The following is a 25,146-nucleotide window of genomic DNA, read 5'->3' on the forward strand; positions in this document are numbered from 1 at the left end:
ATTTTGTCAATTGGAAGATGTTTCAAGTGCTGCTCTAGTGTTTTTGGGATGCCGCCCACTGGGACGACCTCAGCTGGTTTGTGCCATAGACACTGAAGCTCGATTTTCAAATTATTATTATTGTTGTTGTTGTTGTTGTTGTTGTTGTTATTCAATAACACATATTCAATAATATATAACACCAATATAAATACAGATTAAAACATTGAAAATCATTCTAGGTCTGATGGCACCAATATATACAGAGGCCATGCTGATAAAAAACTGCAGCTGCCTCAACTATATGCCTGATGGAACAGCTCTGTCTTTCAGGTCCTGTGGAACTGCATCGGATTCCGCAGGACCTTTGTCTTACTCGACAGAACATTCTACCAAGTTGGGGCCAGGGGTGAAAAAGTCCTGGCCCTGAACTTCTAGTACAGAATATGGCACAGGGTGGCTGTGCCTGATTTGCTCTAGCTTTGCCAGGCACCAAAGCTCAAGTGTGCAGCTGAAAAGAGCTGCAAAAGCCTTTCCGGATACAGGAGAGAGCCAGAGAACCCACATGTTCTCCTGAAGCAATCTCCTCAAGCCAGGGTCACACAGTATTATTCACTGTAGTGGGCTGCTGGAGTTAGCAGTATCACCATCTTTTTCAACTTGAGCTACTGACTCCCCTCAGGAGGAAACAACCAAGCCATTATCCTTATGAATGGAATGAAGATATAAAGATATCCTTCTGTTGATAAGTTCAACAAAAAAACAGGAGATCTTCCTAAGAGATATGAAATGATGGACACATGCAAAATGCAGAAAAAAGAGTTTAAATAAGTTTACTCTAAAAGATATTTCCAGAGGAGAAGGCATCAGAGTGAGACAACTGTTCAAAGGCAAAAAACATTCTAGAACTTATTCCCTTCCCAGTTGGCAAATTGCCAAAACAAAACCAGAAAAGAAACAATCTTTGGAATAGGTCAGCAACCAGAGACTGCTGGTAGGCTATCATTTGCTGATCGTAACACTCTTCTGTAGATATATCATGAGAGATAGTCCCATAGCTACACTGGCCCCAAACCATTTGTGGCTTTGAAGATGGTACCAGAACCTTGAACCTGATCCAGTACTTCAATGCAACTGGTTGAACCAGTGCCTGCTACAGAACCTGGACCTCCGCTGCTACATTCTGATCAGTTGGAGTCTATGGAGAAGGCCAAAGGGTACCCCTGTGTAGAATGAGTTGCAGTAATCTAGTCTAGAGGTGACACTTCCATGGACCACTGCAGCAAGGTCAGTTTGGGACAGGTAAGGTGCCAACTGTCTCACCCGACATAGATGATAAAATGCTAGGTGAGTTACTTGTGCAACCTGAGCCTCCATTGTCAAGGAGGAATCAAGGAGCTTCCCGAAACTCCTGAAGGTTGGTGCAGGGTTCAACTGCATGCTATCAGGAGTTGGTAATTGGCATCCCCCACCTGAACCTCCTTGCTCCAGCCACAGGACCTCCATCTCGGCTGGATTTAGCTTCGGCCAGCTCCCTTTTAACCATTCCACCACAGCCTCCAAGTAGCTGGCCAGTACAGGTGGGACAGCATCAACAGATGTAGCTGGGTGTCATCCACATATTGATGACAACCCCAGCCTGAACCTCCGGTCACCCCGGCAAGAGGGCACATGTTGATATTAAATAATATTGGTGCATCCAATAAGCCACTGGGAAGAATTGGATCCTCACAGAGCATTCTGGAATCCAATGGTATCCATAAGTCTCCATGGGTGAGCATAAATCAGTTCTCAGTCTGTGCATCCAGTAAGTCACTGGGAGGCATTAGATATCCTCAGAGTATTCTGAAATCCAACGGGATCCCTAGGTCTCCGCAAGCGAATATAAATCAGCTTGCTGCCTATACAAGAAGGGTTTGCAATGATTAGATGGGCCTTCAGAGCCTGGTGGTCCAACCATGGTGCCTGAATATTAGCTGGAACCACCTCCAGCCCCACCCTGAAAATTAAATCCAGGATATGACCTGCTTTATGCATGGGACCCGATACAAACTGGGAAAGTCCTAGTGCCGCCATGGATGACACCAGCTCCATGGCCTGTCTGGAAGCAGAATCATCCATGTGGGCATTGAAGACTCCCACAACCAATAGTCGGGAAACTGCAAGGCCCAGTAAGTATTAAATGACTTACTTATTGATGTTTTAAAGTGGCACTTATCTATACTCCTCAAGATCTGAGCAAGGCTGTTAATAACATTGTTTTCAATGACACTGTTGTTTTCAGTGACATTAATCCATACGTTGGAGGTGTTATGATGGCACTTAACACACACATATCTACTCTTCTATTTGCTTACTGCCCTATGGCTAGCCTAATTTTACAACCAACTTACACAACTACTTGGGGAAAAATATTTAGGGGTTAATTAAGCAGCGTTTCTGTGGAGAGCACACAGCTCCCATTGTTGTGATTACCAATTTGAATAAAAGTGTTGTAGTCAGAATGACCACAATACATGACCAACATTCACACAAAATCCACAAGGAAGGTTTTCTTAATTTGATCATAATTACTATACTATTTAATTGCACTTATATATATTTCATGTTGTCACAACATTATTTCCTTCTTTTCCTGCTGTTCACTCAACCAAGTAGTCACAAAGAGCCAGTTGTCATTAATAAACTGCTTTCCCAAAGTACCAGGAAGTACACAAAAGCATTTATCAGAAAACCAGGAATAGTGAGGGAATAGTGACCAAGACATAAGCACAGCAGCAATGAGCAAAAAAAGAGAAAATGGTAAAAATTAAACTAGAATAAAATTTCAAATAATACATTTGGATAATAACGGTGCTGCAAATGTTTTTAAGTTAAAATGCATTCAAAGCTAATATTTATGTCAAAAGCTATTAAACAAATTATTTTCATGACACAATATTTAACACACACATGTCACTTTCAAGAGTTCAAATCATTCATAAGCATTATTTTTTAACCTTTACAAACACACCTTGTAAAGAATTTAAGTGTTAGTATCCTTGTAACGCATACAGGAGGTTTGCCCCAAACCTCCTCCTACTTCCATGGCAGAGCTGCAACTGGAACCAGGGTCACCCTGATCTGCAAATCAGGCTCTCAGACACTACTTAATACTAGGACTTAACACATTTGAAAAAATAATGATTAAAAGCTATGTATTCAATTAAAACAATTTCCTCTTTCTACATGCAAGCTATTTCTACTTATTTTCAAAAGCAGAATATAATTAGTACTTACTTTCATCTTCATGGTTTTCTGATGCTATTTCCCTGCCTCCTTCCTCTTCCTCCTCTTCCTCTTTCTGTGGCACTTCTTCGTGATGACTGGAGGCACTGACTGAAAAGGTCTGGCAGCAATGGTTAAACCCACTATCCCGAGGCAAAGTATAACTGCGGGGCTTTCCCCCATTCCCATTTAGTACTTGCATCCTCTCACCCTCTACTAAAGGAAAAGGGCCATAGTGATCCTGTAGGTGGCACTTTTGAGTTGGAAGAGTTGATTGCCGCCTGTGTTCTGGAGAGACAATAGCCATATCAGAGAAAACTGAATCTTCAAGGGGCAGGGTCTGTAGGTAGTGCAGCCCTGAGCTTGTTAGTGGTGTTTCTATTAAATCCTGCCAAGAACGTCTCTGGCTGGCTGTTTTGCGGATTGGAGATTCAACAGTACTCCCCACTGTTTCCTGTCGGAACTCCTCATGTGACGATTGGGATTGGGATGTTTCGGTGGATGACAGCCGGCTATGCTTTGGTTCTACAAAAGGACTTGCACAGCTCATCTGAAATATGAATATAAATTTTCATTTTGTAGTACAAATATACTTTCACCAATTTAAAAAGTAACTGATTTTTTTTCACTTTTTAAAATGCATAGCCTGCTTCCTAGTGTATTACCTGAGCTTTCCAAACCAAAAGAATGAAATTCATCTACAACAGTTATAAAATCTGCAATGACAACTTGCCATACAGACTTGCCTTAAAAATGCTTAACAAGCCTCCAACTGCCAACAAAACTGCAGGCAGAATGATATGGAGTCTGTTTTTGGCAAAGAATCTGCAAAGATAAGGTCTGCTTTGACAGAGCTGCCTACTTAGACTCAGATGTCGGGAGTCATTACGCGGCAGAAATTATTGCATCATCATTATCATCATCCATTCTCTTCACAAAGTTTATCTTGATTATTTCAAGTTACAATTTATTCAATAATTAATTAATTAGTAACAGGATGCTGTTACTTTGGAACTCACTAGAGAGGCTGTAGAAAGTAGTATAGTGTTCATAGTAGCAGTTGCTAATTTGTCGTGCAGTCTGTGTCCTACTGGAATTTTATACATAGTATCTTGAATCTGAATAGGATTATTTGCATAGTTGGCCTTTTCCAAGCCTTGTTCTAGTTCCCTAAATACATGCTTCTCTATGTGATGTCACATTCCTGAAACAACAGTCAAACTGGGGTGACTGCAGGAAAGGTCATGGTGATCTCATAGTCAGTCTCTACCTGCTTACTGTCTGCCTCCTACTGCCCCCCCCCCAAAAAAGCACATTCCTCTTTGTGGAGGGTCACCTGAGAGAAACTGAAGAAGTACATTTGCTATATTGTGCTGTTCTCGCCATAAACAACATGGTTTCCTGAGAAGCGTATTATATATTAGTTAAGATAAGAATGCTTTCTGGTTAGGATGGTTTCAATTTGAATTCAGAATCAGCAATTTCTTTCTTTCTTTCTTTCTTTCTTTCTTTCTTTCTTTCTTTCTTTCTTTCTTTCTTTCTTTCTTTCTTTCTTTCTAGGCATTCTAGTGAAACTTCATAATTAAACAAATGTTTTTAATAAAGCAACTTTAAAATATATTTTATGGAAAGTAATTTAAATTTAATGAGAATAAGGAACTATTTCTTTCTATAGAAGACCAAGCTAAAGGCACTGGTCTGCAAAATGTAGAGCATACAGTTTGTCTACAAAAATACAATATGACTCTTCATATTACACAGGGTTCTTTGGGTATAATACACCAAAAAGGGCTCCCATGCAAACTCCACTATTCAGCCTCCATTTTTAAAAGAACTTACGCTGGAGAGCTGATGCCAGCAAACTGCAGATATCTTACCGAAGGAGGTCGTGGATATGTGTCATATGGCGGAGGTGGGCTGTCTTGCTTGGGTGTCGATGGTGTGTCTGCCTCTTCTTTGTCACTCTCACTCCAGTAATCTAAACAATACATGGATGTCAGATTTTTTAAATAAAACAAACCAACAAGACTTGTAGATCGCATGCGTATAGAAGTAACATGCAAGAAGTGTCAATATTTCCAAGCACCTAAAAGGAATCCTTTTCTAAACAATGAGAATATAAAGCATCATGAAGCCAAATTCTTTAAATTCACTGGAATTCAAAAACATTGAATGCACATATGTTTTCTGGATTGTACTCTTAGATATTATTGGTGCTTGTTCGAAACACAACAAAATATGAAAACTATGGAAAGCCTGTATTATTAATTGTAAATACCCATTAACCTACTGAATTCTATGCAATGTTAGGGAAGCTGGATTTTCCATGTCCCACTTCTCACTGCTGCCAACTATGAAGCTTGAAAAGGTGATGCTAAAAAGACTTGTGTGGTTGTGTCAAGCCAGACAACATGGATTTTTACACTGAGAAGGGAAAAGTGAATGCTTCTTTGTTATCCTGGACTTATGGGGAATGCGGATTATTGAATACTCTAAATCATATTCTAAATATTATACATTGTAAAGTTCCATCCAAGTGTAAGAGTTGTTATTATGACTTCAGAGTATAAGTGCATACATTTAATTTACACACACACACACACACACACACACACACATATATAAATTTAATTGAATAAACAGCAGGCAGACAAACAAGCCAGGTAGCCGGGAGTCCTCCAGTACAACTGAATCTCAACAGCAAAAGGGAAGTTGCAGTGGCAATGGTGGAGGCACCTGGAGATCATGTCACCTGGTAGCACCGGTCAGAAACATCCAGAGTAGGAGTGGGGAACATGCATGCCAAAAGATGCAGATGTCTGTTTGAGCCAATTAATTATATGAGTTGGATAATCATGCTCCAGATAATGAAGCTTTTACTGTATTTAGTTATAGAATAATTTTGGAACATTCTTCCAGCTTCTATTAGAACTTTATTCTTGGCAAATCTTGTTTTATGTAATCTTGGGTTTATTATAACAGAAAACATTTTAGTCTTTTTCTGTACTACATTTCTTTTACATACAGGCTAGGAAATATTATTTATGTTTTCCACTGAGGTGTTGGAACCAATATCAGCCAGAAGATGGAGTGCATAGCACTTTCTTCAGAAGCATACATCTCAAATTTGTTTCCCATTGTTGCTTCACACACGTGTCATGATTACATCCACTTAGGAGCTACTGCACCATTATTTTGTGGCTGAAAGACATGTTCCATGAGATCCATATTTAGGATGTGTATGCTATATTGCCCAGAAAAGTAGAAGACTGATATTGCCCTATTATTCCACCTCCCATTTGATACCAACTGCCATAGATTTCTAACTTAGAAAACACTGAATAGTTAAAAATGTCTCCTCTAAATTCATTACTGTGAAATAGTACAATCACTAAAGTTACTGTAGTCTTATTATAATTTAGTGAACATCCTTTCAGCCAGAAAATTTTAAATATGAAATAAGCCCTCAGGTTATTGTGCCCTGTGGTGAAGAGTGATAAGCTGAAGTACTGAAGTCAAAGCTCTGCTCATGACCTGAGTTAAATCCTGGCGGAAGTCAGTTTCAGATAGCCAGATCAAAGTTTACTCTACCTTCCATCTTTCTGAGGTCAATAAAATCCAACTTACTGGGGGTAAAGTGTAGATCACTGGAAGGCAATGGCAAATCACTCCGTAAACATGGCCTGCCTAGTAAACATTGTGATGTCACCCCATGGGTCAGTAATGACCCAGTGCTTGCATAGGGGATCTTTATTTTTTAAAGTCCTTAAATTAGTTATCTTCAAAGGTGAGTATATTAAATGAATGTGTTTATGTAAAACATTTTAATCATCATCTCTTTCTCACTGTGAAGTCAAATATCCAGTGAATTTCTTATGCTTGTATGCCTTTTAATAAAGAAATAAAAATAACAGCTGCATCTCAGAGGCATTCCAGGGGAAAATGGCGTCCGGGAACAACAACTGCTCTGGGCGCCCCCCCGCCCATGTTACCAGCGGGCCTGCACCCCTCCCCCCACACCCCACTTACTGGCAGGGAGCACACACAGGGGGCGGGGCTGTTGCTGAGTCCTGCCTTCTTTGTGCCTGGGAGGCAGAGGGGAGTCCTCCCCGCTGCGCAGCTGGGCCTGGCTTCAGGCATCAGCATGATCCCCCAGCCCCCAGCAGGGAACAGGCCTCCCTGCTGCGCAGTTGGGCTTGGCCTTGGGTGCTGGCGGGTGGTGCCCCAGCACGAGGGAAGCCACCAGGCACAGGCCAGGTTGCCACACCACAGGAGAGGCCAGGTGCAGAGACCTGGTCGGTGTCCAGCGCCCCCTCCCCATGAGACAGAAAGGCGTGCACCTGGGTACATGGGTTACCCCATGTACCTATAGGAGGTACACCACTGATGAATCTGAAGAAATGCACTGGAATGATGACAAAGTGTTCAGTAATACGTAGGATAGAGGCAATAGGTAGGTTAAAGGGACATGTAAAGGGAAACAGAGTAGTCATACTGTACCTTGTTCTTGTTTGATTCTTTCTCTTTCTGCATAACCAGCAGCTAGCATATTAATTCTGTTTAACCACCTGAAACAATATTTTTAAAGACATACTTTAATTTTATAGGTATTTGTACCTGTTTATGTTGATCTATATACACTATGTATGTAGGTATCAGGCATTGTGCATACAAGGGGAGCAAAACTGAATATGTTGACATATGTATTTGCTGCAACAAGGGCATAGATTAGTTTGTATACAAACCAGGCTTGGAAATTCGGGTGCACCAAATCCCTGATTTGACGCAAATATGGATGAGTTTGGGCATATTCAGGCCAAAACCAGCCCAGATATGTCCCGCCCGAATATGAGCCAATCCAAATGCAAGGCATTCGGGTTTTTTTGGGGGGGGGGGCATTTTTTGATGTGTTTTCACATTTCGGCCTGCAGAGGGCACATTTTTAAAGCCAGCGGCACCAAAATTTAGTCCCATCCAGAGACTGTCCTGATGTTTTCACCCAAGTTTGGTTCAACTTTTCCCACTATAGATTTCAACGGGGCTTGCTGTTATTATGCCCAGCTGGCTCTCTGCTGGAGATTTTGGGGGGCTCTGGTGGGGGTCTTGCTCTGGGTAGGGGCGCCTAATTTCCCATAGGGCTGCTCATGAGTCCTGACTCTCCTCAAAGGAACCAGCAACTTTGCTGAAGTTTGGATCGCTGGGCACTTGTTCTGTGGGCATCAGCTTCACCTACTGGATGCCCCCATAGCATTTGCCCCTCCCAAGCAAACTTTAGCAAAGTTGGCTGGTTCCTTTCAGGAGACTCATACTTCTGAGGGTGTGGGTGTGTTGAGAGAGTTCTGAGAGAACTTAGTCATCAGGCTTCATGTATAGGAGTGAGGAAACAAAATAAGCCTTTTGGGGGCCCATAAAATTGAACCCCCAGAAGCAAAGTTCACCAAACCTGGATGCTATTACCAGGAGGGCCTCCTGGAGCCACCTTGAAAGTCCCGTGCTTCTACCTGGAAAAATGTGCAGCCTGCTTACACAGTCATAAATTTCCCATTGGCCACAATGGAGTCAAGGCACTGCAGAGCAGAGAATCTGGGCAAATTTCTTTGGGTGCCTGTCAGGGGTGCATTTTTCAAACTACTAGCACCAACATTTCAGGGTTTCATTCAGATACCTGAGTTTGGTGACATTTGGTTCAGGAGGGCCAAAGTGATGGACCCTCAAATGGGTAGCCCCATCTCCAGTTAGCTCCCATTGGAAACAATGGGGGATGGGGGGGACCCACTTTGGGCCAAAACATGAAAAAACACTAAAAATACAAAAAAATCAGACGGACTGAATATATTTGGGCATACTGAATCTGGTATTCGGTCTTATTCGGGCATAGAGAATAAGCCCGAATCCGAATTTTACCAAATATCTAAGGTATTGACCAAGCCTAATACAAACTACTTTTCTAACATTTCTGATCACAGGAATGGGGTGTACAAACATAAACTTTGTGGTCAGATGGTGCAATGGTTAAGAGCAGGTGGACACTAATCCGGAAAACTCAGTTTGATTCTCCACTCCTCCACATGAGAGACAGAGTCTTATCTGGTGAACCAGATTTTTTTCCTGCTTGGTGACCTTGAGCTAGTCATAGTTCTTCAGAACTCTCTCAGCCCCACCTACCTCACAAAGTATCTGTTGTGGGGAGAGGAACGGAAATGTGTTTGTAAGCCCCTTTGAATCTCCTTACAGGAAAGAAAGGGGGGGATATATCCAAACTCTTCTTCTTCTAAAAGTTCTTTAAATGCAACACTTTGAGATATTCAAGGCTTCATTTAATCTATTCCTCACGTATGTGTGACTATAACTGATATATTCCTGCTTTCAGTTTTCCAAGAACAAGTGCTATCTGACAAATATTCAGTAAATATATTTGAAAACCTTATTTTTTATACTGCAGAGGAAGGAATGAGTTTATTCATGACACAAAGAGTACCTTCATTTATAGCCTTTTCAATCCAAAGCCAAAGGCATCGCTTATTGTGACAAAGAGATAGGAGTAAGTCTCTATGTATAAAGGAGGCAAAGGAACATTCTTAGGTTAAAGGCTCTAATCCTCGTAGGCAGTGAGAATTAGATCTATTCTTTTATTGCTATGCTGTCATTGTGAGAGATCAATTGCCTCCAGGAATGGATTTTCCTCCTAACCTATGATGTTGTAACTTGTAACCATGTTCATGATCCAAAAATTCATATTAAATCACATTCTCCATTCTGTAGACTTCTGTTACCTTGGTATAAAGCTGGAGCTATTTTCTTAATGTAAGTGAACCACCAGAATTACGAAACTGATATTTGACAAGCTAGCTATTAGTAGGAGAAATGGGTGGTAACCATGACCCTCTTTACATTAACAATGCTAGGAAAAAATCCATGGCATTCTCTCCTGAATATTGAACTCACATATGTGATCCATGAACTTCTTTACTATGGATATGTTGTGGATGGTACACTATTATTATTAATGTCACTAACTATACTCTGGTAGTAGAAGCAAGTAACAAAGGAAACAAAACAGAAAATAAATTGTTTAAAGTAGCTCAGACTGCCATTAATGTGCAACAAACTTTTTTTTGCTTCTTTTCTATAAGAAAAGGACCAAATTTTAAACACTTTGTTTAAGCTAGGGGATTATACTTCCATGCAGCCTTAAATCTAAATATGGCTTAAACAGTGTGAATGTTAAACTATGAGATGAAACTTTTTTGTGACCAGCATGATTTCTATACCATATTGAAGACTTTTTGCAAGCCCTTTGTGAGTCTAATATTTAGACAGAAGAGAAACAAATACACCATAATTATGATCAAATGTTATCATTAGGAATTATGCAAAAAACCTCTGAAATCCACCAGATATGCACTATTTGTATCAACAATGATAATGTAATATAGACAAACGAACCAAAAGATCATAACATCAATCATTTGTTTCGGGTGACAATGCTGCTGCTTTTTGCTATTCAAGTCAGGCCAGACAACATCTAAATCCATTAAATCAATCGATTAAACTGGGGTCGCTGAGCCTCGAATTGTACTATCAGTTTCTTAATGAAAGGAACAGGTACTCAAGCCTGACGATAAGCTTGATCTGAAAGACTTTCTTCCTCAAGTCAGAAATATTGGGGCTTGATGTCATTCTGGCATGTGTTGACACATTCTGATTTATAACTATTTCACATGTTCAATAGCCAGGCAGTGGCATGGAAAACAGGTGCTGGGGTAGAATTCTCGTTCAGGTTAAGCTTAGAGGCCTGGCTCATTTTTCATCAGTATTTTCATAGTACAAGGTACATTTATACACTTTTCCATATTAGACTTCAAAAATGGCAAAAGTAAAAGAAGGAAACCATTCCAGTAAATGAAACATAATTCTTTCCTAAACCTTAGCGGCAGTACAATTTGAAAGATCAGACTAAATTAACATTTAACCATGGTAATTTGCTGTTAACGAATTAGTTACCCTTTGACAAATGCTAATTCAAAAGGCATACAAGTTGTATCTAATCAAGGCTTATTTTGTTGCCATATCACTTTGCAAGTTTAAAGTTTTATTTTTTTTTAAAAAATGGGAATATGGCAATTGTATGGGAAATATGAATCATGAGAAACAGTATATTGGCAGGTAGCTCTGACTGCACGGGAACATATTGTACTATAATTCAATGCAAGCTTGGTAAAGTTGTGATGCATAATGCTGTCCTTTTCAATTCCAGATAACATTCTATAAACCCATCTTCATTATGAACTTGAAGAATCCAGTGCTGAAGAAAATAGAGCAGTTAATTGCTAGGCAGAATTAGCTGTGTATTATTGATGTTTACAAAATTATTGATGTTTACAAAATTTTCCTTGTCCAAACTTCTCCTATATTTTAGTGTTCTAATTTGCCTGACTTTTTATTAGAGCAGGGTTGTGTAGCCAACCTGACCTGTGGCAGTGCAGAGGGGAAGAGAATGGCCTTTCTCCTGGAATGCTGCCCTGTCAGACCTGTCAGAATAGTGCCCTGCATGGAGTAGTCTCTTTGAATTCAAAAGCTCCATCTCGGGATGGTGTCTGACCTTTTGGGCAAGAATGCCTAAAGGACCCCCCTCTCCCAATTTCATGCCTGGCACATACCGCAGGAAACAGCATTTGAATATGAACAATAGCATACCTCGGCATAAACAGACCATTTAGGTTGCAACCCCCATTAAGGGTCGTTACCTGTTTATTGTCCAACAGCCAGCAAAACCAATCAAGATAATGGGTCAGCCATCAGGTCAATAGCCTGACACTCAAGACTACTGCCTCACCTGGAACATCAGGAAAAATCCTTTGTTCAAGGATTTCCTTTGCCCCAAGACATATTTCTCCCTATAAAAGTCTGCCTCAGACCCCAGTTAGGTGTTCAATATTATCACACACCACCATGGTCCTTGATAATTGTTTCATCAGCGCTGATCATTTCAGAGCCTAGGGCTGGCCCATTAGGTCTCTGTCTCCTGGACATCTATTGCAAGACTGGTAAATATAATCTTTGATATCCCATCCCTTCTCTCTCCATACATGTATATATATCCAAAACCTGTATTTCACCTCTGAATTACATCCTAGGAAACCTTGTACATGTATGTGTTTACCCCAGTAATTGAGTGATTGTGAGTGAGATTTTATTTTATTCCATTTTCTTATTTTCTCAATAAAACCATTAAAAAGATTTTATTTTCTCTGCTGGTTTCTTATACTGAGCTGAAACCCTTATACACAGGTAATATATCAATCACCCACCACTTCTTAAGCTACACTTAAGTTGCCCAACACTCCTTAAGCCACGCTAAGCGACCTTGTGCTCTGCTAAATTCCCCAACCAAAGAAGGCTGTTGTATCCCACCATTCTGGGTAATAGTTGGTATAGTTAGATTTTGCAGTTCCTCTATGACATTCATTTCCAGAAACTGCATTTTAAGTAACAATGAACTCTCAAGAAAGTAAGTTATTGCATTAAGGTGATACAAATAACAGAAAAATCCACGGCACTCTCCTCGCACTTAACCATCTATTATGCTTGAAAAAGGCATAATCAGAGTTTATATGAGATGAAACTGTGATGAAATGGAAAAATATCTGATATGTTTTCTTGGGCTTCTGATTCATTGTTAAACCAGGTTTCATATTCAAGGAGGATGGTTTACATAGATTAGGTTTCACTACCTGTTCATGTCATCTAGATGTTCAGCAGCAAAATAAAAGCTTTTGATTTTAGGATGACAGGCTTTGAACGCACTGTGGAAGAAAAATAGCACAAAACTCAGGGAGTAAAATATTAAAGCATGCAACCTTTTATATTAAAGTCAACATTTCATTTTTATGAGCTTAGATACAATATTGACATAAGTCTAAAGGCAAGAATATTTGCATTTTAATAAACCTTTCGGTTACATTCAAAATGTATTTTTGAAGGCACATTAATAGCATAACCATATCTAACTAAATAACAGTTATATTGCACCAAGAACCTAGTGACAGTTCAAATTCTAGCTTGAGATTGAATGTTTGTTGCAGGAATGTAGCAGTTTATTCTTCAGGGAAATAGTGTTTGGTAGGTAAAGGTGTCATAAAACTTTCTGAACAGAACACTTTGCAGTCACAGGGGCGAGGGGACACAAAGCTGGTTATGCCTTTTCACCACAGCAGAACACAGATAAAACAACACTGAACTGAACTGGAACTGAACTGGAACTGAAAATGGCAACAACTTTATTGGTACAGCAGGCACAGCATGAGGCAATGGATCCCTGCACAGACCAACCCACCTGCCAGCCGATGTACTCCACCCTGCCCTAACCTGTCTGCTGGGTAGGGGGAAATCCTTTGGGATAGCAGGTTGTAGGATTCGGCATGGGCTCTCTGTCACCATGTGATTTCACCTGCCACTTGAAGAGGGGGTGCCTTGACAACCCATAAGCCCTCTCCCCAAAATCCCTTAAGGGGATCCCAAAAATGGGAGAAATGGGCACACAGGCCCCCTTTCCCCAAAAAATGGATCCAGCCCCATGCTGATGCCACCACAAGAGGCAGGTATGAATCTGCCCATCAACTGAGGCACAAGGGGTATGGCAGGAGCTGAATATGGGGGCAGGATCTTGGTGATCACAGGCAAAGAGTGGTATGGTGGGGGTTTACAAAATAGCTGTGTGCAGATAAGAGGTATTAGATGTCTGAAGGCTATCACTTCTGTTCTGCCCCCAAATCTTGGGTCAGTCCAGAATAAGACCTCTATCATCCATGACTTGATCACGGGTAGGAGAGTGGACTGGCATGCATCACAGAGACCTGGGTGGGTGAGTTAGGTAGACCTGGGCTCACCCAGCTGTGCTCCCAGGGTATCTGGAACAGCACCAACACAGACTTGGGACACAGGGTAGGACTCTCCAAAATGCCCTGGACCTACAGGTTGAGGTCATATGACCCCCTGGTAAATGGTGGAGCTTAGGGTTATGAAGCAGTTAGCCTGATGGTTGAGCACAGGTGGAGAAAAATCTGCTGTGAATCTGACAGGATATTGGCTAGAGCTCACTATTGAGCCTACCAGATGATAGTGAAGGCGGTGAAGAGGGTTTACTTCTTCACCTCCACTGTGTCTACAAATAACCATCCAGCTGAACTCTTTTGAGTGGTGAATGGGGTGGTATCTGCCTCTGAGCAAGGTGGATCTGATCTGCCCTTGGAGATCAGTTGCGATGATTTTGTAAAATACTTTCAGGCCAAAATTGCTCAGATTCGTACATGGTTTTGAGTAATCTTGAAGTGGTCTCCATAGAACAGTCTGGTCATATTATATGGAATCAGTTTCAATTGTTGCAATCTGAGAGCATGGACAAGTTGCTTGCAGTGTTGTGGCAGACCACCTGAACCTTGCATTCTTGGCCATCATGGCTAATAAAGGCAAACCAGGGGGCAGGGATTAGCTGGGTGGGTCTAGAACAGTGGTGGTGAACTTATGGCACTCCCATGCTGGCAGGGGCCGGTGGGAGTTGTAGTCCATGAACATCTGGAGTACCATAGGTTCGCCCCCACTGGTCTAGAAGGTGGTGAATGTCTGCTTAGATAGGTGCCTTGTACCTTGAATGAGGTGCCTCATGTCGTCAAGGAGGCAGTAGAATGCTTTTCCTGAATAGATGCTGGGCCTCTTCCCCTTCCTTCCCCTCCCCTCCCTTGCATGCCACCCCTCCTGGACCCAGAGCTCCTTAACAATTATTGCCCTAAAGCCAATATCTCTTTTCTGGGTAAGGTCTTGGAGTGGGTGGTGGGGACACAACTGCAGGGACACTTGGATAAAACCAATTTTCTAGATCTGTGTTAGTCAGGGTTCATTGAGGCAGGGGTTTAGGACAGAGGCAGTCTTGGTTGTCCTGATGGATGACCTCCTCAAGGAAAGGGACAGAGTTAAGTTTTTCCTGCTAGTACTCCTCCGATAGTGGCTGCTGGGGTTGGGGTTGGGGTTGGGGTCTGCTATAATGCAGTGGTTCTCGTCCTAACTCAATAGCAAGCTTCCTCTTGGTTCCATCTGCATCAGGTGAGGCTGCCTGAGTGCTTGATTGCTGCCCAGCAGCTGTCATGAACTGGATGAGGTTCAATAAAGTGAAACTGAATCCTGATAAAACAGAGGTGTTTTGTGAGCCAAGCTCTGAAGTCCAGGGAATCAAGGGACACTCTGTGCTGGAAGGGATGGTTATACCCCAGAAGGGTGTGGAATCTTGGGATCATCCTGGATGGGGCACTGTCTCTGGAAGCAAACCCTGGTAGCTGTGACAACCAGGTATACTCCTCCCATTTTTAGGGGTGACTGGTGTGGGAATTTTTATAATGTTTTATGGTTTCAGGATTAGGTTGTATAGGGATTTTATTACTGTGTTGGCAAGGACCATATTATGATTTTTATTGTAGTCCACCATGAGAATATTGTAAAGGGTAGGGAATAAATCTAAATAAATAAATAAATCCTGACCATGTGAGCTGGAAAGAGCTCTGCTGGCCAGGACTCCATCCTTCAGCTAGGTCAGAATGAGCCTGACTGACCTGAAGGTCAGAAGGAGCTTGCACTGTGCCAGGGAGCAGAGAAACCTCGCACGTGCACAGAGGCCTCCCCAGCCATTACCCATCCATACCACTGGGCCCAGCAAGGCCACCCCATATTGTCACCCTCATCACCTCTGCAGTCCCACAAAATGGGCTCTGGGTAAGTTTTGTGCCTGCTGCATTTGGTCAAATTTGATTTAACAGATATATCCCCATAATTTGTCATACCACAGTACTTCAGGTATTACTTTTAGCAAAAACTCAATAGCTAGTGATGAAAACAAAAAAATGTGTTGACCAATTCTGACAAGATGTTGAATTTACAATCACCAAATCAGTCACAGTAATTGGCAATTGCACAGGTCCTTTACCTTTCAACCAAACACCAAAATAATTTTTGACCGGCTCTGGCACAAGACTCCACTAATTTAAATTGGCACTGAGTTCACAATACTCTCAATTATATGCTGTGAGACATTTGCCTGCATGCCTAACTAAAATACCTTTCTTCTAACTGAGGATCAAGGTTTACAAAAATGTAATGTACCGTAGATTAACAATTGAAATACATTCTAGAAATGCAAACTATTAAAAGAAAACAATTAAATCTCAAAACCAAGTCAATACTATCAAGAAAAATGCTTCCATCCAACTTAAAAATATCAGAAACAATGGATTTTCTAGTAATATATAATGATAATACATACTTTTATTGAACAGTAATAAGGGAATTCATAAACAATACAAGCTATGTTAGGAAAAGTTAAAAGCAATTAGATTTTTTTCTCAAAATGGGAAGAGTTTCATCCTTTATAACCAACTATTCTTAAATGTTACTTCTAATACACTTACTATTTCTTACGACATTCACTTGCTCTATCAATTTTAAATTCTGGTAGACTGATGAATCCCTCTGCTTTCTCGTCCTATGCAGATAAAAAGATGAAGAAAAATAACTAACAGAGCAGCCAACAAAATCCCAAGATCAAATAAATTGTCCATCTATCTTCACTGGATAAGAAACCAGTATTTGTCATCTTGTCAAAACATTAACAAGAATCAATGGATGCACATTACTGGAAGGCTGTGAGTTTTGGGGAGAAGCCTAGTTGCATTGGCCAAGGAAAGGAAAATGATACTAATATGAGTGGGATCTAGGAAAATGCACACCTTGCCTGCCACATTGTCCAAAGGTACTTCCACTGCATTTTTTTTTCAAAAGAGCCATCTCAAACTAGGTATTGGAAAGACCACACGAAACTGGCGGAAAATACAGAAGCATCATGAATTGAGGACCAGGGGCATAATGCCCATTGGGCAGGGTGGGCAGCTGTCCAGGGCACCACCTTGTGGGGGGGCATCAAAATGCTGGGTTCGTTTTTGGGTATTTTTAGTTGTTTTCCATTTTTTGCCTGCAGGGGGGTGTATTTTTAGACATATCAGCACCAAATTTTCAGCGTATCATCAGGAGACTGACCTTATGCGACCCCCCAGGTTTGGTGAGATTTGGTTCAGGGAGTCCAAAGTTATGGACTCCCAAAGGGGGTGACCCCATTCCCCATTGTTCCCAATGGGAGCTAATAGGAGATGGGGGTTACAGTTTTGAGGGTCCATAACTTTGACGCCCCTGAACCAAACTGCACCAAACCTGGGGGGTATCATTAGGGAAGTCTCCTGATGAGACCATGAAAGTTTTGAGACTGTGCCTTCAGAAATGTGCCCCCCCAGCCTGCAACCCTCATTGACAGCAATGCAGAAAACTCAATGCAGAACAAAGATTCTTGGGCAAATTTCTGGGATGTTCCTGCGCGTGCATTTTTGGATGTATCAGCACCAAAATTTCAGGGAATCATCTGGAGACTGTCATGATGGCACCCCCAAGTTTGGTGCAGTTTGGTCCAAGGGGTCCAAAGTTACTGGACCCTCAAAAGGGTAGCCCCCATCTCCTTAGCAAAGAATGGGGTATGGGGCACCCCCTTTGATGGTCCATAACTTTGGATATGTCTAAACAGGCACCAATGTCCTGGTGCAAAAAAAAAAAATTGGTCGTGGTAGAGTGGCCGCCCATGGGGGGGGGGCATCCAACTCAGGTTTTGCCCAGGGCTACTGTTTGTCTCATTACGCCCCTGTTGAGGACAGTGACAAGTAGATGCTTCTCCTGCTTTTCAAGCCACTGTCTACTTTGCCTTGGACATTCAGCTACTCTGTCTTTTCCCCAGCTTTCTAATACACTTCTGTTCCACATAACCCACATCTCACTGTTCCACATAACCCACAGCTCACTGATCCTTCTGCCCTTTCTCTTTCTCTACCTATACTGCCCTCAAGCTGCTATTTAAAAGATCACTGCCCTTCTTTTAGTTTTCTTAAAAGTGTGGCTCTGAATCATTACTAGAGCTTCTGATACTACCACCTGACAGGATAGTGCTGGGTGGTAAATAACTTTATATGTAGGAGCTGTCTTTCTGCTAACAAAAGATGGAACAGACAGAAATTGTCCACCTTTAGCATACCTTGGGGTACTAATTTGATATATGAACAGGAGTGAACTGGGCCTACTGTAACAGCTTTATTTATGGTTTTCAGTGAAGTGGTTCTCGCTGCCACAAACAGAAGCTATTCATTTTAACAGGCAATTTCCATCAGATTTCCCCCTCACAAGGGTATGTCACCTTTGGATAATGGCTGTACCATGTAGGCTCAATCACAACCCTTCTAGGACTTGGATTTCCAAAAGGTTTCTGAAAGAGTCCCTCACCAAAGGCTTCTGATTAAATTTAGCAGTCGCAGGATAAAAAGAATAGGTCATCTTCTCAATCAGAAACTGGTTAAACAACTGGAAGCAGAAAGTAAATAGGAAGGTTTTGTAGTGGAGGACAATGTAGTGGAGTTCCAAAGGGATCAGTATTGGGACTGAATTATTTCATTTGTTCAAAAGGAATATTGTTATACTGAAAAAATGCAGAAAGGGAGCAATCAAAATGATACATTGAACCATTTTCAATATGAAGAAAGGCAAGGACCCTGGGATTTTTAGTGTAGAGAAAAAAATGACTAAAAGAGACGTAATAAACTTATGTACAGTAGACTCTCACCATTTCCCAATTCATGATTTTACTTATTCATGGTCAGATCATTTGATGCACTCTCCAACCTGTTTTTATTGCTAACATACCATCATCACAATCATTGCAACATTAACTGTTGCTACTAGGAGCAGACCCCTAATATCCAGCATTCCCAGATTTCTTCATTCACAATAATCCTGGGAATGGATCCCCTGTATGAAGAAAAAGGCAAGAGAGAACTTTTTCTCCCTCTACTGTAATTGTAAAACTCATTGTCAACTGTTTGTTTATTTACTACTATATTTGTAAGCTACCTTTCCTCTTGGTTCAAAGTAGCTGAGGAGCAATAGATTCAAGTATGAAAAAGTACTTGTTTCATTCATGCAGGAATTAAATTACAAAACAGACTGCTAGAGAATGTGATCACAGCTACTAATTTAGTTCGCTTTACAAGGATAGGTCCATCAGCCACTGTGGTGAAGTGGTTGGAGCATTGGACTGGAATCTGAGAAGCTCAGGTTCAAATCCCCAATCTTCCATGGACATTTGCAACTACTTCACATTCTTACAAATGGTTGTAAACCTCTTTGGATTCTCCTCTCCCCCAGGGACAAAAACAGGGCAGAAATGAATAAATAAATAACTAAATGGCAATCAGTCGTAATGACTAAATGCAACTTCCATTTTTAGAGACAGCAACCCTCTGAATACCAGTTTTAGGGGCAGCAACATGGGGATTCTTCGTCCTCCTTGTAGGCGTTTCAAACACAGTGCTTGGTCACTGTGTAAACAGGATGGTGGAGTAAACGCTCTTATGCTGTCTGAAAGAAGAACAATAAATATGTCAGTTTCTTACCTCCTCATTGATATACCAGTAAAGAGAAGTCTCCTTCAGAACAAACCAATATTTTTTCCATTTTTGGGAGAAATAACTCTTGGCATCCTTCTTTTTCCACAGCCAGCCTTCACAATCTCCACGACCAAGATCTTTACAAGAAATCCGCCTTTTACTTTTACTTTGTGCAGTGGCTAGGAAAAAGAAGAAATTTTATATTAATTGCACTATCCTTCCCCATATCTGGAATCCACAGCCTAGTCTAGACTTTCATGATGGTGGAACTCTGTGCTGTCCTGATAATGAGCTGTACTAGATGACAAACATAGTGAATACCTGCTCAAGATCATAGGATTCTAAGACTCTGAGCAAGCCCATCTGCTATCTGGTAGTAAACATTTGCTATCTGGGCATAAACATGGACACTGTAAAATAAATCTAAACTTCAACCTTGTATTCATAGTTTTCTCAGTGCATGATGTCTTTAAAGAATGCCTTTACCTCTTTTAGGGAATATGGAAGAATGTAGAGATAAATGAAGTGTTCAAAGACATCATGCACTGAGAAAACCATAAATACAAGGTTGAAGTTTAGATTTATTTTAGAATGTCCATGTTTAAAATATATGCAAACAAAATGTATAAAAATTAAATATAAATTTCCAGAAGACCAACAAGAAGCTATTTAATATATTTACCTTTGTTCTTCTTTTTAGACTTGTGCTGTAGAGAGGATTGCTGAAATGTCTACGAAAAAAATCCAAACAACAAAAAATGCCACTTAATTAGTATGTGCCAATAACAATGAAATAGTTAATATGTAACAACAATCAGAAAGTACAGATACTTGACACAATTGATTGGAAGTTCTTCTGCGCAAGCTAACTGAAATGAATGAAGAGTAGTACAGTTGTTGATTGGTATATCAGGCTGTACCCAGTGACGATTATCCAGAGAATAATAGGCTCTGTGGTAAAATTTTTAACACTTCGCTTCCTATCGAGAAACAATGCTATTTTCCAGTGACAGTCCCAGCATACAGGAAAATATAGCTGGGGTTGTGCTTCACTACCATTTAAGGCATATTATAAAGCAGACAAAAAAGGCTACCTACCCCCACCCAAATGACAGCCAATAAACCATCTTTTCACTGTGTTTTATGAAATGTAATGCTAGGATGCTGGGCTACAATGAAAAGTTCACTTGAAACGAACAGTTCCTGTAAAACTTGAGACCAGTAAAACATGTGCACTGCTGCTCATTTTTCCTGCCACAAAATAAGACACAGCCAGAAACTCAAGATCCTACAAATACTGGTTTCCTTAATTACTAAAGTCACAAAATGTGTTTGTTAAAATAAGTGCTTATTTGTTTCTAGCTGGGCTTAGTGGAGAACCATCTGCTATATAGCAATATTTCACTACAGAGAAAACTGGGACACAGCCAGAAACTCAAGATCTTACAAATACTGGTTTCCTTAATTGCCCATTTGTTAGGTTACTGGAAAAAAACCCATTTATGTTAATTTTGAGCACGTTGCTGAAGAATGTTAGCATCCTCCGACTTTGAAGAATTTTAATGGTCTAGATTTTTTTAGTGCTCATCTAGTTTCAATAACATACTTTTTTCCATTCAAAATGAAAAATGTATGACCACATAGTTCCAACAACATGGGATTAAATCCACTAAATAGCAGGTCTGCCAAAGACTACTAAAAAGTAGCAGAATTCAAGCAGTAGGGAATGTTCAGCCAACTTATCAGAGCATTGCAACAACTCTTATTACATTTTTTTCAATTCCATTTTTGATGTAATTGAATTAGATGACTAGGAAAGCATGTATAATAGCAGACCACCCACTTTATTATCATAATGAAATGTTGGAGATGAGTAAAACATAATATACCAAACTGTAGGACTTTGTTTCATTTGTTAATAAATCATATTTATTAAAAGCTTTTAAATAAAGTCATACTGATTTCCTGAAAGAAAGGCTGTAAGACGGGAATGAAAATAGTTTACAGGCATCATTCACGTGCCACACCACTCAGAATCAGTTTAGAATGAGATATTCTGCCATTTTACTTACATGATACAAGGATGTTTCAGGACCAGGGGTGGTCATGCTGTCTTGCCTTAACGAGTCCATTTGTAAACTGGGCAGCAGGGAGTAATGACTTGGACTGTTGCCTTTGTCTCCTTTCTTTTTCGATTTTTTGCCTGTGTCCTTTTTGCTGTTTCTCTGAAACATGTAATCTTCCTGAGCTATTTTCTCGTTACTCATATATCGAAGTAGTGAATTTTCTAGACAGAAATGGAAAAAGTTACTCAGCAAATCAGGTGTCCACCTGTGCAATGCAACTCTTGACAAGGTTAGTGGGATCTCACTGGATTTAGAACAGTTAAACAACAGTGACTGGAACCCAGAGCCTTGATGACATTTAATAAATGCTTCATGACTATACTACAATATAATAGAACAGTCTATATTGAGACTTTACTTTTTTGAAATAGTAACCTGGGTTTGTCAAAGGCAACTGAGTGTTCTAATATTTTGTCTGCTATTTGATGCTACCATCCATTCTTCTCACTGGCTTCTACTGACTTTCAAATATGAATATGTATATGTTGCATTCTAGCATTTATGGTTTATTAGATTTGTATACCACCCTCCTCCCCCAAAGGGGTCATTTACTGGACCGCAGATTAGTTTGATAGTTTTTGATTCCAAGTAATGTGCTGTCTCCTTGACTCTCTGCTTGCTTTTTTCTTACGGTTCAACTCTTTTAGCACCTACTAAAATGTTAATCCAAGACTAAGTCTAAGTTTTGTCATGACTTTTGCTATATTATTTGAAACCAACCTTGAAATAGTAAAACATTTTGCATGTGATATGTTAAATTTATTATGTCAGTTTTGAATATAATGCTATAATTTAAATATACATATGTGGTATGACTTGTAAATAGAACTTCCACATGTAGTAAGTTCTCCACTATAGGACACTGATTTAAATGACCAAAGGAATGGTCACAAAATATGTTACCTGCTGAGGCAAAACTTCCAGATGCTGGAGTTCCTACACTAACAAGAAATCTATGAATTGAGGCCAAAGATATTTGGAACACATATATTAATCATCCAGATTTTATCATATAACAGAAGAACAAATTAGTCTTATTTTCAAAGTGACATTTGGAATTCTAAGTCTCAGTAAAATTTCTCTTGCATAAACTAACTTATAACTCAAACTACATGATATGCTTGGCCATGAGCTGGATCAAGGTTCCATGCCGTTGCTGCTTTCCTGAGCCAAGACCGCTATGGGGGAGGTACTTTTTGCCTTGTTGTGTGGCTGCATGCACTATACTCAGGGCAGATGCATCTTGCCAGGAGGCAAATAATGTTCCTCAGTGCAGCTACACCTTGGAGAAAAAGGCAGGGAGGGAGGCTGGAGTCCCTCCTTCCCCAGTACCACAGTACTGATCTGAACAGGAATCTGAATCACGGCTGTGGGGAAACCAAGTCAAGTGTATTTTGTATTTTGGCTCTGATAATTAAGAGCGCAGTTAATTATTATATTAACACGATCATAAAGATATTTTGCAATATGCCATACACCACAAAGTAATACATGGAAATTATATCTGACTGGAAAACTTTCTGACTGAATTATAGAGAAGCTGATAAAATGTCACATCAGACTTATTAATAGAGATAATGAAAAAATAAAAAAGAATAAAAAATGTGGCCAAATACAAATGAGTTCCTGGCTGTATTCTGAACATCAAACTGCAACAGTATTATGCATGGTCATATAATATTGAGAAAAGGTTAGCTAGTAGTCCTCATTTCCAGCTTAGGAGGCTATCAATGATGAACATGTAACTAGAATCCTTGAATAGTAGAAGCTTGATCTGCTTTTCAAATTTATGTTTTGTAAAGGATGAATGCGGAGTTAAGGAAAGCTTGAATGTAATGTTTAATTCAAAGGTATACAAAAACAAAGGGAAATGTATACTTTCTGAGGTTACTTACCTCTTCTACTATCTCTTTTTGTCTTGCTCGGCTCTTCATAGTCTCCTACCCAATTATATTCTACGGGCATAGATGTAGGTCTTAGTTTGCCTGCATCAAAATAAACCTGGGAGTTAAGTTACGTTGTCCTCAAAATACTTGTAACAAGATTACAAAATTAAATTCACACAAATTCTCCATATTAGTAACTGTTGCAAACAATTCAAGTTGAGGTGTTGTATGGTTTCCAGGCTGTATGGTTGTGTTCTAGTAGCACTTTCTCCTGATGTTTCGCCTGCATCTGTGGCTGGCATCTTCAGAGGATTGCCTAGAGTGGTGGGTGGGGTTCACTAGTCCTTTGACTGCTTACTGCCTGGAGACATCCTTTGTCTGGGTGGTGTTCATTAGTCACTGTCTTGAATCTAGTGTTGTTCAGTACCGGTAGCCAAATTTTGTTCATTTTCATGGTTTCTTCCTTTCTGTTGAAATTGTCCACGTGCATGTGGATTTCAATGGCTTCTTTGTGTAGTCTGACGTAGTGGTTGTGAGAGTGGTCTAGAATTTCTGTGTTTTCAAATAATATTCTGTGTCTAGCTTGGTCACCAATGCCTATTCAGCTACCTGGGTACCTCTCCTTCTGTCTACTTTTTCACAAATCCAATGCTATGGGAAGATTCCAAGCTGGGTTGGCCATTATGATTAACATTGGACTAAGCCTTTGTGTAATTGAGATGCCTCCTTCAGCCCAAGCTATCTTGGTCAAGGGGAATTATTTTAATTTTATATTAGTAAATGTATATCTCCCTTCTGGTGCTACTGGAGACAACCTTCATTCACAGTGATCATGCCTTTTTTAACTATTGTGAGAGTTTCAAATTACAACATCCTGGGGTAGTAATCATTCTTATGGGCGACCTCAGTGCCAGAGTGGGCAGGAATGAATGGGAATTCTTCGTGTCCCTGGGTTTGGATGAGGAATTGCTTCCTGAGTTTTTCTGTGCTCCAACAAATTCTTGTGATCAACTAATCAATCAGGCTGTAAAAAATTACATTCTTCACTCATTTTAATTCATTAATCCTTAATGGGTTGCTTAGAGTCGACAGACCTGGAGAGTTCACATTTGTGACTCCAAAGGGAAGTAGTGTACTGGACTATGTCTTAATATCATCTAAATGCCTGAGTTGGGTCAAAGATTTCTAGATTATGATCCACTATATGAGCGACCACTTTCTTCTTTCCACTACAACTGTTCCAACCAACCAAATTGATCTCCCTCTTAATCTGACCAATGATGATATTCTTGAGTACATGTGTAGGGTTTCTTGGGATGACTCTATTGTGACTAGACTTTGGGATCTGTTGTATTCAGAAGAACTGCT

At 40.3% G+C, this 25,146-nt stretch overlaps 1 protein-coding gene and 1 long non-coding RNA gene across 17 annotated transcripts in view; one reads left to right on the plus strand and one right to left on the minus strand.

Annotated features, from left to right (window-relative positions):
- LOC125431050 overlaps positions 1-16,921 on the plus strand; it is a 68,117-nt gene extending 51,196 nt beyond the window's left edge. The window contains exon 3 of the long non-coding RNA XR_007244274.1: positions 16,783-16,921. This is a non-coding gene — a long non-coding RNA (uncharacterized LOC125431050). The remainder of the gene's footprint in view (positions 1-16,782) is intronic.
- CNKSR2 (connector enhancer of kinase suppressor of Ras 2) overlaps positions 1-25,146 on the minus strand; it is a 202,880-nt gene that overhangs the window by 42,461 nt on the left and 135,273 nt on the right. For all 16 annotated transcript variants that reach the window (XR_007244273.1, XM_048493561.1, XM_048493560.1 and 13 more), the window contains 9 exons: positions 23,788-23,877; positions 21,839-22,053; positions 20,449-20,497; positions 19,773-19,945; positions 16,701-16,774; positions 12,981-13,052; positions 7,747-7,814; positions 5,124-5,224; positions 3,259-3,796 (listed from right to left, as the gene is read on the minus strand). Coding sequence is in view for 15 of the 16 variants with exons in the window: in XM_048493561.1 (XP_048349518.1) it covers positions 3,259-3,796; positions 5,124-5,224; positions 7,747-7,814; positions 12,981-13,052; positions 16,701-16,774; positions 19,773-19,945; positions 20,449-20,497; positions 21,839-22,053; positions 23,788-23,877 (1,380 nt within the window). In the remaining variant the exon portion in view is untranslated. The remainder of the gene's footprint in view (positions 1-3,258; positions 3,797-5,123; positions 5,225-7,746; positions 7,815-12,980; positions 13,053-16,700; positions 16,775-19,772; positions 19,946-20,448; positions 20,498-21,838; positions 22,054-23,787; positions 23,878-25,146) is intronic.

This window comes from Sphaerodactylus townsendi, linkage group LG04 (assembly GCF_021028975.2).
Source record: "Sphaerodactylus townsendi isolate TG3544 linkage group LG04, MPM_Stown_v2.3, whole genome shotgun sequence".
NCBI classification, from domain to species: Eukaryota; Metazoa; Chordata; class Lepidosauria; order Squamata; family Sphaerodactylidae; genus Sphaerodactylus; species Sphaerodactylus townsendi.